Raw genomic sequence first — 19,185 nt, 5'->3', positions numbered from 1 at the left:
TTACGCGAGGTCTCCTGCCTTATGGCAAAGTTGATCTTTTCCCTTAATTACACTTGGGCGTGGATCCAAATCCAAGCTTTCCTCTTTCGCAGCTGGGCCTTCTGCCTTGCTCACACTTCGCCAATTCAATTCACTTGGTCAATTCAAAGCTCTGCTTTCTTGCATCTTTTCTGTATGAAAACAACCTCGCTGAGACCCTTAAATATCGAGCCCTATGCGAAGCTTGGCTGATAGAAAACTGTCCCGTCCCTTCTCTGTATGAAATCCTGGATTCGCGCCTGGTTGGGACTAAAAGTAAAAAATAATGTATAACTGTCTATCAAATTGCGTTTTTTATATCGATAAATTTTCGCGCTCGCTTCGCTCGCGTTTACAATAACATTATAAGTTATGATAAAAGTGACATTCGGGTGGCGACTACAGCAGCATTACTCTGTTGCAACGTTACTGCTGCAGCACTGTCAATTTTCGTGATAAAATGATGTGACCGATTTCCATACTAAAAGTAAAAACTCACAACTGTCTATCAAATTGCGTTTTTATATCGAAAAATTTTCGCGCTCGCTTCGCTCGCGTTACCAATTACTTTCTAATATATGGCGACTGCAGCAGCACTACTTTGTTGCAACGTTACTACTGCAGCACTGTCAATTTTCGTGATAAAATAATGTGACTGATTCCCATACTAAAAGTAAAAATGTACGACTACGAGTATCTATCAAATTGCGTTTTTATATCGGAAAAATTTTGGCGCTCGCTTCGCTCGCGTCACAGAATAAATAATAGTGCTAAGTACAGAAGACTCACTCTCTAACAAAACGCGTCTGTTACGATCAGCACAGATATGGCCGCTAGGTGGCGACAGCGCCACGCGCGGCTTATGGCAAACCCCAAAATTGGGGCCGAACGGATGTACTTTTAGCTACCTGTAGCAAAGCGACGAAATCGCGGAGTGAGACACGCCTGCTCGCGTTTTCAACAACTTTCTGATGTGTGGCGACTGCAGCAGCATTACTCTATTGCAACGTTACTGCTGCAGCACTGTCAATTTTCGAGATAAAATGATGTGACCGATTTCCATACTAAAAGTAAAAATTTACAACTATCTATCAAATTGCGTTTTTATATCGAAAAATTTTCGCGCTCGCTTCGCTCGCCTTTTCAATGACTTTATAATTATGGCGACTGCAGCAGCATTACTCTGTTACAACGTTACTACTGTAGTACTGTTGATTTTCGTGATAAAATGATGTGACTGATTTCCATACTAAAAGTAAAAATGTACAAATGTCTATCAAATTGCGTTTTTATATCGAAATTTTTTTTATATCGCAAAACTATTGTAGTTTTATTTTGTGGTACCTAATTGTAAAATATTGTATCTGGACTGCAGTCCTCTAGCATATCCATCTGTCAACTATACTTCAAGTTGCGCCTCCAGGGGAGAGGGAGAGAAATTAGAATTAGAAATTAGCCGCTTACTGACACAGATCGAATTCCACGCGGGCGGAGCCGCGGGCACAGCTAGTTGAAAATAAGCTTGGAGTCATGAATAACACCTAAATCTCTCATGCTCTCTACTTGCTGTAGTATGTTACCTTTTAATAAGTATGAAGCAGGAATTATATGTCGTTTACGAGAAAAAGTTACAGTGAAACATTTGGAGGGGTTTAAATCTAGCTTATTTTCCATACAATAGCTATCTAGCCGGTTTAGATCAGACTGCAATGCATTTGCATCAGCTTGCGTATCAATTTTAGCAAAAATTTTCATATCATCAGCAAAACTTAGTAATTTAGAAAACTGGAAACAGGTGCTAATATCATTTACAAATATATTAAATAGAAGTGGACCTAATAAAGAGCCTTGGGGCACTCCGCTTGGTATAGATACCCAGCTTGACATATAATTATTGATCACTACAGACTGGCATCGATTTTTTATATATGATTTGAACCATCTTAAAAGATCACCCCTTATACCGATTAAGTAAAGCTTAGATATTAGAATATCATGATCAATTCGATCAAAAGCTTTACTATAATCAGTATAGATTACATCCACTTGATGGCCATTGTCCATTGCCTCTGAGACAAAGTCATTAAGTAAAGCAAGATTAGATACAGTTGACCTACGTTGAACAAAACCGTGTTGAGTGTTATCTATGGAATTATTAAGTATAGATGAAACCTGCATGTGGACTATTTTTTCTAATAATTTAGCCAAAATACACAATTTGGAAATGGGCCTATAATTCGTCACATCCGTTTTAGGACCTTTCTTTAAAACAGGAGTAATAAAAGCCGATTTCCAGATGGCGGGAACGGTTTGTTTGAAGTCCAACGCGGCTGTCACTTACGTCTCACTCCATATCCCTGCTGAATATTATTATTTATTTTGCATAATTATCACAACATATACTGTACAAAAAAACACATATAGAAAAGCGATGAAAAGTAGGTACTTACCTACAGATTTACTTTGACCAATTGAATGAGATTGGATCGGTTCAGATCCGCACCGCTCTTGACTCCACAGTCCACATGGCTCTCCACACCGCCAAGGACAGAACCAGATGGAGAGAAATTGTGAGAGAGAAGGTGTTTCAGAAGGGAGGTCACGACCCTCAGCACTGAGGATAACGACGCAAGGAGGAGGATCGGTTCCAAAATAATGTAATAGAAGTAGTATAAGATACATGCATAAAAGTATTATAAGGATGTTATTTTGGAAAAGGTATTGGAAATGCTTAGTTTAATAATAAATATAAACTGATATGTTATAAGCATTGCATTGTTCTAATCAGCCCGTAGGTAACAGCGGCGCGGCGCGTTCTATTCTAACAACATATTACCAATCGAAGTTCGTGAACGCAATCACACTTCATACGAATTAAGCAAAGTTGAAGACGGCACCAAATGAAATGATAAATCAAAAGGTAATGTAACCCCCGCCCCTGGGCCGGCGCCCCTAGTGCCCGCACTCGTAATGAACTTTTGATGGGCGCGCTTGGGCTCGTAATTATAATGCCATTAACAAAAAGTCCGCGACGCGAGTCCTCCCGCCGCCGCCGCCGACGCCCTTCGAAGGACCTGACTTTTTATTTGACACTGGCGGCGCCCGCGATTCTGATCTGGAATTTAATTCATTGAAGCTATTATAGCTTTTGAATTCAGTGACTCGCTCTGTTGACCATCAATTTTTTGATTGATTTGTTTTTAGCGGAAGAATGTGAGTCCCTCGTAAATCCAACACTACATACACTAGGTAACGCACGTGCCTTATTTGTATGCGGTCCAAGAAAACCCTGTGAGCGTGATGGAATTCGCGGTGTCCTACTCGTTATCGAATGTATTAGATTTACTGGGTATGTTCGTGATGAGCGGTAAAACCGACCATTTGGCTAACTGTATCCTAAATAGGGTTGTCCGTTTGCACGGCTGCGCCCTAGAGGTGCATTCAGATTTTCGAAGTATCCTATTGATTTGAGGCTGATTTATTCTCTTTGTATCACGTTCGCACCAATAATAGGTAATATCATAATATATGAGATATATCAATACTAAATCAATAGCAAATATTTGAATGGTTGTCGGGCCTTGATAGTAGTCGCGCATTTCCATAAAGGGCCGTTATGCTAACGACCTTCGGTTATTGAGGGCAGTCCGCGTCCGCGTCCACCATGCAGAACGCTCACGCCGCGCCGAGCCGCAACCTCATCATTACATTGCTTTTTGAGCCGAGTTTACCATATAGTGATGCTGTAAATAATAATGATCACCTGCAGATTTAAAGTTCTGGGCTGATATCGGGCGAGATTTTATGAATATCTTCATAATACAGTCAGCATTGTCCAAGCACGCTCTTCCCGACAACGAGAAAACTTGAAAAAATCTGTGACTATTACAAGCGAAATTACTCACAATATACTTAAGACTTTTGTGCCGTTGTGGACTCAACTTTCTACACAAGTAACCATGGGTATTTATTGGCAAAGAGATTACCCACATCACATAGGTATTTTAAGGCGATCTGAAAACTACTTTTACTTTGAGAAGCGATGAATGTGTGAGGCTCATTGTGAGCTGATAATTCCTCTTATAGCACGATAAACCCGTTTTCTAAGCTAAGACATCATATGCATTTGTCATATGCATAGGCACATTCTGATAGTCCGACCCGATCAAACAAACACTACCTAATAAGGTTAGCGTCTCTGATATGATTTCTAAAGCTCAACCCGATCGGCAAAATATGGAGGTTCGTGTTCATTCTTAGCGGCAGGATAATTGGTAGGATTAAGTAATTGCCGGCGTCGCGAAGACAGCGGTGATGGATGATGCCTCGGGCGTGGGGGGGGGGGAGGGGGTGGAGGGGGTCGGTTTGATTTTTCTCCGATCAATCATTCGCAATGAAGTCTGAACAGCGAGCAGTATTAGCGGCTGGTGATGGATGCGGCGCGGCGGTCGCTCGCTTTACGTGTCTATTATAGACTACTCTGCGGTTTGTGCGTTGTCCACGTACCCGGGCCCGGGACGGTGTCGTTATGTTCTATCAAAATACGACTTTAATGAAAAACTAAAAAATCAACTGGCTTCAGCAACGATCTTATATATACCTACACGTGTAAATAGGTAATTCGCAACTGGGGTTCCCCATACTGAGAACTGAAACTCAAATTTTTTTTTCATCAAACCCATACGTGTGGGGTATCTATAGATAGGTATTCAAAAATGATATTGAGGTCTCTAATATCATTTTTTTCTAAACTGAATAGTTTGTGCGAGAGACACTTCCAAAGTGGTAAAATGTGTCCCCCCCCTGTAACTTCCAAAATAAGAGAATGATAAAACTAAATAAAATATATGATGTACATTACCAATGCAATTGACGACCGGTCTGGCCTAGTGGGTAGTGACACTGCCTGTGAAGCCGATGGTCCCGGGTTCGAATCCTGTTAAGGGCATTTATTTGTATGATAATACAGATATTTGTTCCCGAGTCATGGTTGTTTTCTATGTATTTAAATATTTATATATATTATATATATCGTTGTCTGAGTACCCACAACACAAGCTTTCTTGAGCTTACCGTGGGGCTTAGTCAATTTGTGTAAAAATAATGTCCTATATAATAATATTTATTTATTTTATTTTTTATTATTTATTATAATGCAAACTTGAACGAGATCTAGTACCTGAGTAGTTTTTTTTAATACTTCATAAATCGTAAACCGCAATTTTATTATGTTACTTGCTGCCCTTCATGGGCGATGCGCACGTGGCCGCTTTTTGGTATTTGGTATGGCTTCTTTATAGTACCTAATAATAACTCAATGACCTTTGCCTGGAGATTCAGTTTAGCAATCATTGAATTACGTTCGATTAGTAATATTATGTAGTTCAATGTTAGCAATAAAAGTAAAAGATGTAAGTACAATACATATACTCGTACATCGTAATAGATATTTTCATTCCCGAAGAAAAATAGGGATGTCATATGTTTAGTGTGTTGCTTAGTTTAAAAAGCGTCAGTCGTCAAGAAAGCACCTTGTCTCGCACTTCTGTCTCAGAAAGATCTAGTAAATTGTCCCTGTTTGCCTGTATACGCACATTTCAATTAAGGATTCGATTACGCACATCTCATTTCAATCGCAGAGTCGAATCCATTGGGCCCTGCGGCGGCGAGTTATACTGGGACTTTTCTCCATAAGGTGTCACTTGCATTAGGTATCGTGATATAATAACAAGAGTAGGTAAACAGTGATTATTGTTGCAGGGTAGTGTGTGAGGCGGTCGTGATGGGTGTGAGCCCGCGCGGCGGCGGCGGGTAGCGGCATGGGCGCGCCGGCGCACGCGGCCGCCGACGCCGAGTTCGCGGCGCTGGTGCGCGACTTCAGCGACTACTTCTACAGCAACGCCAGCTACAACGAGCCCAACGTCAGCGCCGCCAACTGCTCCTGGGCGTGGAACAGCTCGTGGTGCGGCGGCGCGCCCGAGGCGTCCGCGGGGCGGCCGTGGGCGCTGCTGCTGCTGGTGTTCCCCGCGCTGACGCTGTTTGGCAACGTGCTGGTGATCGCGGCGGTGCGGCGCGAGCGCGCGCTGCGCAGCGCCACCAACTACTTCATCGTGTCGCTGGCGCTCGCCGACCTGCTCGTGGCGGTCGTCGTGATGCCTTTCGGCGTTTACTATCTGGTCAGTTATTATTATTTCATATTTCTAGTTTTTCACGATGGTTTTTCAATGGCCAAATGGCAAAAAAAAAGAGGATTTCTTAAATTCGTGTATCAATGAGTTTTGGGATTTATGTACAAAATATCATTTGATACTTTAGGTACCGGTCGCTTTTCGGACTAATAACAAACCGGACTAATACCAGTTTCCCAGATGAAAATGAGCTAATTTAGAGTTTTAAGACATTTTCTCTTCAAGGCCTATACATTTCTTCCACACTGTAGATACCTATCTATATTAACAACGTGCCTTACCTGCCTTCCCAAACACCAGATACGTTTTGATGAATATTCTTAACCACTACCTAGGCCATCACACGAGCGATCTAATTACTGAGTACGTAATTGCGATAGACATTACTAATACATTTTGTAATCGATGTTAATGAGCCACGAGGCTGTAACAGGTTCGCAAATACATTTTAGAGGCGTGTTTAAATCGAGCACCAGTAATAGATTCGGATACGCACACGTGCCTGTCGTCGACACTGTCTACACAACATGTAGTCGCATTCCGGTCGGAACTATTCCAATTTGCTAAGTTTTAATTCGTTCCTTGTTCACCGCTCCGCTTGCATGTGCTCCGTCTCTCGTCAGCGCCGTAATTCGGGATTCTTCGAACGTGTACGTTTAGAGTAGATTAAATACAGAGGATTAAACTCAAGAAATCACATCTAGCTGAGTCCAGCCACAAATTTCGTTTAGTTATGAAGAAAAAAAGCATAAACTGACGCATAGCTATTTTTTTTTCGTTTTCTTGTTCTATGAGGTTCAACTATTAGCTAATAGTTTTTTTTTTTTTTATTATGAATGGGCTTACTCATGGCCACAGACTAGCCGAGGCGTAGACGCGGCCTACGATGGAGCGAGCTCGCCCAGAAGGTGCCTGTTCACTCTTGATTTGAAGGTTGCCGGGTTATAAGAACACGGAAATATAGACGCCGGCAGGGAATTCCATTCCTTGGCAGTGCGCATAAGGAAAGTAGAAGCAAAGCGTACGTATAAATACTTAGGTATTTAGTATCCTCTATCCGGCCTTGACGTACCTATCTCCTGACTTCTTTACAAGGACAGGTTGTGTAGATCTTTGAGCGAGACATTAAGTACAATTCGCCGGGTTCACTACTGTCCCACTCTAGTTGGAAGAATTCCGACGCTTTTTTCCGGTTCGAATTCGTCAAACTGTAATTGTTTGAGCAATGTGCCCCGTTCGTGTGATCGTGGAGCCTCTGGTAGGTTTGCTGGAAGCTGTTGTTCTGCGAGTTCGTATTCTGTGGAAAGCCGTTCGGAGCGTGTTACCGTACACTTTGCACATTGCCACGGGTGTCTTTGAAGACGACAACAGTTTAAATGCGACAACTTTCCTTGATCTGAACAAGCAAATATTTCAGAAAAAAATATTGCATGGCCAATGGCCATAAGGTACACTCCCAGAATACTCAAAGACACATGACTCTCTACGACTAACGTTTGTGACACAATTTATTTTATTATAAATATCAGCCCTAAATGCTCGTGACGAAACCCTTGATCGGTATCTGTAAGTCTCAGTCCCCACCCACGCAGTCCGCCCGCTGGAGAGTGTGTGCCTTAAATACACTATTTTGGCGACATAAACATTTTAGGGCTTATGAATTTCCTCTTGTCATAAAATGGTAGTAATAAAATCACATTTGGCGAAAGATTGGCGTGTTTACGAGTTCGAGCGGAGTTACTTGATCTATTTGGCTATGAAATCGAAAAGTTACTTACACTGAATGATATAACTCCACACTAGGTCCACATCAGTTGTTTAAGAACCTTTAATGAGCCACTTACGCGGGCGCGGACTGAAAAGCCGCAAAAGAAATAACGTGTCATAATATACCTATTTTTTACTGCGATTCTATGTAGGTAGGTAAACACTACAAAGGTGCCACAGGTTCACTGTTATTCAGTCTTTAGTAACGTTGTACCCTATCCGCTGCAAAAGCGCATTTGGTGGACACAAATAGTGCAGTTTTCTGAATAATGGTTCACATGTGTGTACCTTTAAAGCACTTGCATTTTAAGAGAGAACACACGAATGTCTATAACGCAAACAATCTTGACGTGAAGTTCATTAACAAATATATAATTTGCATTTAACATTAAATAAAGTTAAAACTGACCATTGGTTTATCCGCCATTTTAAGCACATTCCATGTATTCCATGTATTAGGCTTGAACTGAATTAAATACATATATCGAAAATAATGAAACGTGTAAACCAGTTTACATGTAAAATTCATATGTTTAAAAACCTCGTATTTTATTTTTAACTTTTTTCTCATATTTGTGTAAATTAGAAATAGAAATAGAAATATATTTATTTGCCATTAAATGTGGTATACAATGGTGTTACATTATTATTTATAGAGCCGTACACATTTAGGCTTTAAAAAGCCATGCAAATTAAAATTATACTAAATTTAAGTTTAATTGATATTATTATTTAAAACAAAACATGCATTATTAAACTAGTTAAGTCATTAACGTGGACTGTTACAAAAGATTATGAAGTGATAGTTTTATCTAAAAATTCATTCAGACTATAATAACACTTGTCAACAAGGAAAGAGTACAGTTTGTTTTTAAATTTATTAAGTGGTAGCTGTTTAAGCTCGTCAGGCAGTCTGTTAAATATTTTAACGCACATTGCATAGCAGCTTTTATTTTTCATAACTGTATGCATATTAGGGAGTACTAGCCTGTCAGGATATCTAGTGTTAAAATGTGTTATATCTCTTTTCATGACGAACATATCGGGATGCAATTTAACAAATACACAAACTTCGTATATATAAATCGAGTGCACCGTTAACAATTTCAATTTTATAAAAGAACTTACACAGGATGTTCTTTGAGGCCAGTTTTGAGGGATGTTGCATATTGCTCTAATGCATTGCTTTTGTGCTATAAAGGCATGATTTACATATGATGAATTGCCCCAAATCAATATACCGTACCTTAAATTGGATACAACATAAGCATGATATGCCATTATAGCAGTTTTCATATCAGTTATGCGTGTCAAACGCCATAAAACATATACAAATCTATTAATTTTTGAGCATACCTTATCCACATGCGTTTTCCAAGTACATCGATCATCTAGGGCAAATCCTAAAAACGTAGTGGTATCGCATTCTACGAGAGTGTGTCCATTATAGGCTATATGCAGTTTCTCCTTCTTTCCTCTTCTATTAATAAATTGGATGTACTTTGTTTTATCAATATTAACTTGTAAATTATTATCATTTAACCATTTAATTATGTCAGCAATAGCATTATTAATAATATTCTCATAATTTTCATTATCCCTATCGCAAATAACAATTGAGATATCGTCCGCAAATAAGGTACAACTGTGATTTGTAATTAGAGGTAAATCGTTGATGTATAAAAGGAACAATAAAGGGCCAAGTATAGTCCCTTGAGGTACTCCAACCCTATTACATAACATGTTTGAGCTATAATTCTGTTGCATTTTCTCATCATCTACACCTACTATTTCTACTATTTGGCGACGATTGCTGAGATAGCTCTCAATCCACGAGTTTACCAGTCCTCTCATGCCATAGGCTTCACATTTCTTTAGTAGTAACCTATGCGATACATGGTCAAAGGCTTTGCTCATGTCAAAGAATATGGCAACAGTTTTGAGACCCTTATCTACATTATCAACTATCTTGTTTATTAAATTAAATGTGGCCAATGTGGTGGATTTACCTTTTTGGAAGCCATTTTGGTGGTCACTTATTATTTCACTAGTTTTAATAAAAGACAACAGCCTTGTATACATTGCTTTCTCCAAGATTTTAGCGAAAATAGGTATAAGCGTAATTGGTCTATAGTTTCCAGGAAAGTTATTGTCTCCTGCTTTAAAAATAGGTTTAACAATGGAAATCTTTAACTTATCAGGAAACACTGCCTGTTGAAAGGTCATGTTGATTAAATGTGAAAGTACAGGGGCAATAATGTCGCTTGTTGACTTAACTATATGTGTAGGGATGTCATCATAGCCCACCGAACGGGTGTTTCTCAGTTTTTTTATTATATTTACTACTTCTATTGAGTCAATGGGGAAAATGAACATATTTGTATTGTTGAATTGAAGAAAATGGTCATATTGATTAACCATATTATTAAAATTTAAATTATTATGAGTGGTGTCGATGAAAAAATTATTAAATACATTTGCAATGTCATTTGGTTTATCTATGGTCTGATTATTATATGTAATTTTGTCAATAAGTTTATTTCTCTTATTCACTTTACCTGTGTCTTTATTTATGATTTCCCAACTAGTTTTCGAGATATTTTTAGCATTATTTAGTCTTGCCTTATTATCTAACTTTCTAGATGTTAATATACACTTTTTTAACAATTTATTGTATTTGTTATAATTCAATTTACTTTCCATTGTCTTGTCTTTGTAAAACTTATATCTTAGTTGTCGTTTAGTCTTTAGAGCATTTCTCAAACCCTTAGTAATCCATTTAGTACAATGCCGTGTTTTTTTAACTCTGACTTTACAAATAGGAAAACACAAATTAAAGAATAGCGTATACAAATCATAAAAATTGTTAAAAGCAACATTAGCGTCCGGTTCCGAGTACACGTCATTCCATGACAGACATGTTAAAGTGTGATGAAACTTTTCAACGAGTTCATGGCTAAAGTCTCTTTTCTTGACATATTCATATGGGGAGGGAATATATTTTCCAGGCTTCAGTATTCGAAGTATTTGCCCTGTGTTATGATCAGACAGATCTAATGGAAGCACTTCACCTACTGCGTCCGAAACATTTGATAATATCTGATCAATGCAGGCATTTTGTCTTGTAGGTAAATTGATATGGGCTTTAAAATTGTAATTTTGGATGATGTTGTTAAATTCATCTAATTGGTGAGACGGCTTCAGAAAATCAATATTAAAATCGCCCGCTATGATTATTTGTTTTCTTGTTTTTGCTATAACAATTTTTAACAGAGCGTCCATTCTACTTAAAAACAAAATATAACTACAATTCGGAATCCTATAAATACAAATTACGATACAATTGAGATGTTTAATTTCTACTCCACAAACTTCAAAGCAAAATTCGGTTTTTAATTCATTAAGAAAATTAAGAGGCTTCGTTTCCAAATGATTTCTACACAAGATGCAAGTTCCTCCTCTTCTTTTTGACCTTGAGAAATAAGCTGCTAATTCAAAACCCTCAATGTTAATATTTGCTTCGTCTCCTGTTCGAACGAATGTCTCAGACAAGCATATTACATCTACATATGTACCGTTGTAGGCATACAAATCTTTTAAAGTTAATTCAAGCAAATCTTTTTTGGCTAATAGACCTGCAATGTTTTGATGTAATATTACAAGGGTGTTAAATTTACAGTTGAGTTCCTCGGAATCGAAATGTTTAGGCTCGAAAAAAACTGTTATCAGTTTGAGTACTATTAGATACATATTTCGATTGTAGAAGTGGTATCCTTAATTTTTGACCGTGTAATTCATCTTCCTCAGTTAAATGGGAACTGTTATGATATTCCTTGTGATTATAGCAATCTATTGCTAACATTTTTGCCTTTAAGTCCCTAAATATAACTTTCATGGCAGTATTATTTATCATACCTGATCGCCTATTAAACATTTTATATGTGTAATCTAGATTTTTATTGCTATCCAACAAGTAAGCGTATTCATACCTACAGATATCCCTACCCAGTATCTTATTGAATAATTCAATTCGTTTGTTGAATATTCCCGAGTTATGCAGTCGGAAATTCGGTGAGCATATAATTATATTCGTATGATTAATTTTTTCAAGCTTTGATCTTAGAAATCTAACAATTTTGTGGTAGTCCATAGTGTTTTGAAAATCAGCTTCACCAATCAGTATTACTACGTAGTCTTCCATTGAAAAGTCTTGTGCTTTTAATTCAACGTCGTTTAGTAGCTGGTATATCCCAGCGCTTGTATTGAGGTAGTGACAAATTTTATAGCTTTCAAAAAAAGCGAGCGCAGTTTGAAGTAGCTTGTTAGTGTTGTTACTACTAATAATACATAATTTTCTGTCACATACTTCAGGAGCGTTGCATGTGATTTCTTTGTCATCCGTTACATTTTCTGTAGTATGATCGCTAATTATTGTGTCGCTATAAGTGTTTGACGATTTCGGTTCCAATACTATGGGAATATTATTGTATGGCTGATCATAGTGGTTTTCTTGTTCCTTAAGTGAGGAACGAGCGGGTGAAAGATACTGCGGTGTGTCATCATCACTGTCAATGACCTCTTCATTATTTCGCGTTATAACTAGTCGGTCTTTTTTTAAGGGGGTTAGTTTCTTTATAGGCCCCGCTTCGGTGAGTAGTTTTTTGTAAATGATCCCTTTTTTCTGATGTTCGAAAAGCTTTTTGTTAAGTCCAGCAATATCTGCATTTAGCCGGTCGATTTTTTCATGGGCGCTTGCTAATTGCAGTGTCAAGGCACTAACTTGGGCTTTTAACTCACAAATCTCTGAATCGTTTGTGGTTGAAGCATTGGGAAGGTTTTGTGAGCTAATATTTATTTCCGTATCTTCCGACATGTGAGACTCATCGACGATTGACATATCTGTGATATTTGAATTGTAAATTTGTGCCGTTTGCCTATGCAGGTCTAGATATGCTGGGGATGCTGGAGTCTCATCGTCATTCCGGCGTCGTCTTGTGATATTGTCACATCGCGGGCATGTCCAGTGAGCTCGCAAGGTGTCTTGATGCTCTCTGTAGTAGGCTGACGTCATATTGAGACAGCGATAGTGATAGGGATCCTTACACTCTTTACAAGCAAGTAGTTCCCCCCTGTCGATATTCAATCTGCATCCCAGGCAATTCATTATACAATTTTATTTGATTGATTTAGGAACAAACCGAAGATTTATTTCTGAACGCATCCGTTATGTCAAGTTGTCATACACGGCTGTCACTGTCAATGACAAGTTGTGTTTTAATCAGCTGGTGTTACGGTAGATTGTGATTGTTTTCAAAAATACAAGGATCGTTAATTTCTATTTCTTATGTGTGCGTAACTGTGACTTGGCTTTAGGTGTAATATTTTTTGCTTTATAGTATAAAACTCACGGTTTATGAGAGCGTATGTAATAATTTAGACCTAATATGTATGTATTGTATGGTATTTCACAGTAAAGTTACATTCCCGCTTAAATTTAACACTTTTGTTTGGCTTAGGTACCTGAATGTTATTATTTATTTACAAAATGGCAACTTCATTTCCACGCACAATACGACTTGCACTTCAATGCTGTACTTACTGAGTAAAAATACAAAACGCGATACAATAACAGGAGCGTATCTCCGATAAGACTAGACACATTTTGATCTCTTTACACTTTGTAAAGTATTTAATATACAAGGTGATACCTAAAAACCAATAATTTGTGGCTGTAGCTAGTTATGTAATTGTATGTACTTACTTATAAACAAAATGCCTGTAGCGTAGATATAAGTAACATTTAAAACGTTCGCGTTTTAAACACATTAAATCACATTTACAAACTATTTCGCTATTAGACCCGGTTGTATGTAAATGTGATTTAATAAATATGAATAGGTAGTTAAAATGTGGGGCCTCAAGAACACTATAATTTTTTAAAATGTTATAACTGCTTGATAACATGAAATTACTATCAGGCCCCAATTTCACCACGGTGACAGGTGCGACAATTGTAAAATACCACTATTACTGATGTCACAGGCATCCATGGGCTACGGTTACCGCTTACCATCGGGCGGGCCGTATTCCCGTTTGTCCTTATTATATCGGAAAAAAACAGATATTTCTCTTGCTAAGTTTATGACAATTTATTGTCACAGAAACACTACAATTGTCACAAAATTCCGACATATAACTCATTACCTGTCAAGAATTACCTACAATTCTTCTAAATCTTGACAATTGTCAGAAACTTCGCAAGAGAAATATCTGTTTTTTCAAACATAATAAAGTTTTTTTAAATAATAATGATGGTGGGAAACAGGAATACGGCCCGCCCGATGGTAAGTGGCAATCGTAGCTCATGGATGCCTGTAACGTCAGTAACAGTGATGTTTTACAATTCTCGCACCTGTCACCGTGGTGAAATTGGGGCCTGAATAGATTAATTAATTGCGAGATACAAGTGCCTCGTGTGCACGATTAGTGTAATAAAACTAAAACCTACAAGTGATTTAAACTTTAAGTGGTATATTTGTGACACTTTATAGGTATGGTAATGGCACTGATGGCTGCCACGCGTACAGGTTATTTCACTACAATAAATTAATGTCGGACTCAGAATATCAAGATGCAGATTTGATGGAAGAGGAAAATTTAGAGGAAAGGTGGAATATTATACTTACAAGAAGTGAAAAACGGAAAAATAGGCTCCATCTACAAATGCAAAAAACCAGAACTCATTCAAATTTTACAAGAAGAGAGTTTAGAACCTAATGAACCTCAAACCGTGGACCAGTTACGAAAACAATTGAGTGATCACTTCAAGAATAAAAGAAAACGACAACAAAAAGTGCGTCCCTCAACAATGACCGCGCTAGGCGAGTTGAAATCATTTGATGGAGAGAAGTGGGAAGTGTTTGAACAACAGTTTGAATGTTTTATCTTAGTTAATGATAAAACTGAAGACAAAAAAGTGCCTTTATTAATCACCAAATAAACGGCCAAAGTTTTCGAAACACTGACTTACGTTCTACTAAACAACCAAAGACTTTTACATATGAAGAATTAATAAAAAAACTACAAGATAAATATGTAAAAACGCTATCAACGACATTGGAAAAAGCGGAATTTAGGAAAAGAAACCAGCTACCAAATGAGAAAATCCAAGATTATGCCCTAGAGTTGAGAAAACTCGCAGGAAAATGTAATTTCATGTTCTAAATAAATTTAAAAAAAGGCTTCGAGGTCTACCAATGCAGCAATGATCAGTTGTGTTGCTGTTAGTAGGTGGTACGGTAGGTGACATTGAACCGTCCTGCGAGCGACACACGGGTCCGTGACGAGCCCGAGCCGGCGCGGCGCCGCCGGGGCCGGGCCCGGGGCGGGGACCGGGACCGGACGCGTACGGCACTAAATCAATGCTGATTGCGCCGCGAATTACCGCCACGTGCTGATTTAATCGGCCCCAAATATTCATTTTTTTCTCTGTTTATACGGGCCTTGTTTGAATTGCAAATTCTGTAATCTGTCGCGTGCGAAGGGTTTAACACCCGGGCGTGCTTAGTTAAAAACATTTTTCTTGTTTAAATCCAGTAGGCTTGCGCGCTCCGGAGTAGCTCTAATATAATAAAATAGACTGTCTGGTTGCGTTCCACTAGCCTTCATTCTTAAACTTGATTGACTTGGCCCGGCCATTTGATTAATGCTTTGTTGCATTTAAGCGACTGTCGCATTTTATAATGAGGCCCATGCATTTAGAACACGTCGAGGGTGCGTGACCCACGATACCATAGAGGAAGACAGAATACTACTAACGGTCTTGACACAATTTTACCACTCCTTTGTCTTTCAGTTATCCATAAGTTATAGTACATATATCACTACTTTTTTGATGCAAGACTTTTGGAGAGCGCTGCCGCGCTGCAGTATCAGCAGTCAATCCGGCGGCATGATGATGCGCCCCGGCACGGGGGCCGCCGCGGATCGCGATCGTGACATGACGGCTAATATGTCGATGTTTAAACTCCGCCTCGGTAATCCTCTGCGGCACAATGACATGCTATCGAGAATGTCAGCGTCAGGACTTATATATATTCATTTGGAATTTTTGGTTTTTTCATAAATGTTGTGTTGTGCCATATACTCGTATAAGCATTTTACTATAGGGTAATTACACTCTGTTAACAGAAAATTATCACAAAAGTGTGACATGCCCAAAACTTTTGTGTCATGTCACACAATTGTAGGTACTTACGTTCAATAACATTTACTCATCAAAACGGACATGGCAAAAATAAAAATGCTTTTAATTCATGAAAATGTTAAAATATTTGCATGGTAGGTGCTATAAATAGGAAAGGCACGTATCATATGTTTAAACATATATTCAATATTTCCTAATGTAAAACTTTTCAAAAAATATTTTTTGCTTCTTTTAGCTCTCCTGAAAACCAATGAAAGTGGCGTGTGGCACAAACGTATCCTCACCCGGTGTTAATAGTACAGGAATTATATTATAATGACGACCTGTCTGGCCTGCCCTACCTATGATGCTGATGTTCCCGGGTTCGAATCTCGGTAAGGTTTGGAAATAGATAAATCCACATCCATCCATATATGAAATACCTATTTATCGTCGCCTAGTACACATAAGTAGTACAAGCTTTGCGCACATAGGTAAGATTGTCGCCAAATATTTATTTATTATTAAAAATACATGGTGATTGTTTAACGCATGCATTTAACTTAAGCTCTTAAAGGCCAGACTGTTAAAGGCCCGATAAACAATCCCCGTACACTGAGAGAAAAATCATCACCAGGAATTAAAAAACAGTTCTATACTGGGGGAAAAAATGAAGTTTTAGTAATAATTATGGACGTCTCACTAGTTATTTCTGTAAAGTTTATTTATTTCTACAAACAGCTCAGTAATCCCAAATATAATTTCAACAAACAGATAATAGAAATTGCAAGAACTAATAGAAATTGCAAAAGTCAGTTTGTTCCTATTAGTTAACTCTCCTTGTCCCCGGATTAAGTTTATTTTTGTAATTCTAAGTGTGTTTTTGTTGTACTTTTCTCTCAGTGTACTAACTATTTATATAATTATTAACTTTTACTACCACTGAAAAGGGGCTCGTCAAAATACTTACGTATGTAACTCGAACATATCTATCTCGATCGTATCTATCTCGAACATATTTGATCGGTTGATGCTGCAATGCATAGTAAAACATAAGGTACGATAACTACATCACCAACTGAAAGTTAATTAAATGGTCTGCCTCAATGAACGTGGTAATAAAATATTTCTAATCTCTGTAATTGGAAGCGAAATGCGCCGAGACTAATATTAAATTAATGACGAATTAAGATTAAGTCTATAATAATTTACAAAATAAAACCCTCTTCCTCGGCGCTCGCGGGCCTCGCCGCGCCGTTGCCACGAACCGACGTCGTTAGAGTTTCATTCATCGAGTCGAGCCGTAAATAAGCAGGGGAGCAGGGGGATAATTAGAGCATAATGCTCGATCACTAAGCACGCGAGCGTGTTGTACGAGTATTCTGTTTCGCGAAACCGCGCTTCGTTAAAACTTCGCGTTATGTATCCGAGCCTGAAATTTTAATTAGCTCTTGTTATAATACTTCCAGGTACTTACGCTCGCTTCGGCGGCTGCACTAATATTCATAGTCCGGATCATCGCTGGGAGATCAAACAACACTGCATAATATGTATATTGAAGCAATGTTACACGTATTACGCATACAATTAAGTTGAGGCGGTTCTCTTTCTGAAAGTTTGAATATATTTAATATGTTAAAAATACACCTGAAACCACCAGCGCCTGAGTTTATATTCTTATTATACAGTCAGCAAGATAACTTGCTAAGCCGGCAAAGTGTTCACCATGATCCGCATACATCTCATCCCTAAATCCTAAATTATAACGGTGTATTTTGATCATCTTGAACGCCTGTTCTGTTGCTGACTGTACAAGTTTTATGAGCTAGAAGATTACAGTGTACCTTTAGGTACATATAATCTAATCGAAAATATTTTATTACTCGAGAATCTTATTGTTTGAATTGACAACCATGACAAGCGGCTCGTTGGTCTAGGGGTATGATTTTCGCTTAGGGTGCGAGAGGTCCCGGGTTCAAATCCCGGACGAGCCCAATTTTATTTTACCAAATTTAATTTTGTTCTAATCTACCTAAATTAAAATACTAAAAGGATTCTCAGTTGCTCCTGTCTCTAGTGAAATAACTGGAGGTTGCCCCAGTTACTTTACAAGTAGGTATTTGTATATGTTTACATTTTAAAATAGGTTCATCGCTGGGTGAAATATTTTATATCTGAACCAAGATCCATGTTCGCTTCCGTTTCATTTTCGAACGAGCGAGCGAAGCGAAGCGAAGTTCTTACATTCGACTTCGGACACGCGGCCGGCTAGCGGCACGTCCCGGCATTTCGATGTTTTTAAGCTGAACTGTCAGAAGATAGTTTGATACTCAAGAACTTAAGTAAAGGGTCTAGCCGTGTTTGTATGGGGCATCGGCCCCAGAAGCCAAATTGATTGCCGTTTTGCCAATTTATTAGGCCAGATGTAAGATGATATTTCACCAAAAAAATAACCCTAAAATGCTGCAGGTTTTTGAGAAAATTAAAAAAAAGAAATTTGGTTTTCATTTTTTTTTATCTAAACTACCGAACCGATTTTTTTGTAACTTATACACATTATGTAAGTAATCTAGAAGAATTATTTAAAAAAAAATGGAGTTTCAAATATCCTTATAACTAGTAATATTTTCAGTTTTAATTTTTCAATTTTTTTTTTTATATTTCCGAAATAGGGACCCACCAATTTTGGGTATTATATGTACAAATTAATGTTCTATAACATATATTTTTTTCAAAAATATTCATTTGGCTCAACAGGGTAAAAATACCGTATGTATGTATGTAATGTATGAACAGACACAACCGGGAGAACTCCCGGTCCCATATCAACCACCGCGCCGCTCTGTACGAATTTGAATTTCGAACGTAACAAATTGCTAAAATGGACTATATTATTATTGGCTGTATGCGGGTTGCTTGTCGTCGCGTCACGAAATTAAAAAATAAAAAGGCGGGAAACGCGGCTCACTAAAAAGTTCCGTTTTAATATGAGCTGCGTTGATATTGATCTTGCAATGGAAAAAAAGG

The 19,185-nt window shown here is 38.1% G+C and overlaps 1 protein-coding gene and 1 non-coding gene across 2 annotated transcripts in view; both read left to right on the top strand.

The window, feature by feature from the left end:
• Positions 1–5,785: 5,785 nt before the first annotated feature.
• Positions 5,786–19,185, top strand: part of LOC134671517 (dopamine D2-like receptor) — a 307,997-nt gene continuing 294,597 nt past the window's right edge. The window contains 1 exon segment of the mRNA XM_063529383.1: positions 5,786–6,194. Within this exon segment, the coding sequence (XP_063385453.1) occupies positions 5,838–6,194 (357 nt within the window). The 5' untranslated portion in view covers positions 5,786–5,837.
• Positions 18,081–18,152, top strand: Trnap-agg (transfer RNA proline (anticodon AGG)). The gene has a single exon. It is a non-coding gene; the product is annotated as a tRNA-Pro (tRNA).

The sequence above is a fragment of the Cydia fagiglandana genome, chromosome 15 (genome assembly GCF_963556715.1).
Source record: "Cydia fagiglandana chromosome 15, ilCydFagi1.1, whole genome shotgun sequence".
Classification (NCBI taxonomy): domain Eukaryota; kingdom Metazoa; phylum Arthropoda; class Insecta; order Lepidoptera; family Tortricidae; genus Cydia; species Cydia fagiglandana.
Note: the sequence above shows the minus strand (reverse complement) of the source record. Positions and strands in the feature narration are given on the sequence as shown.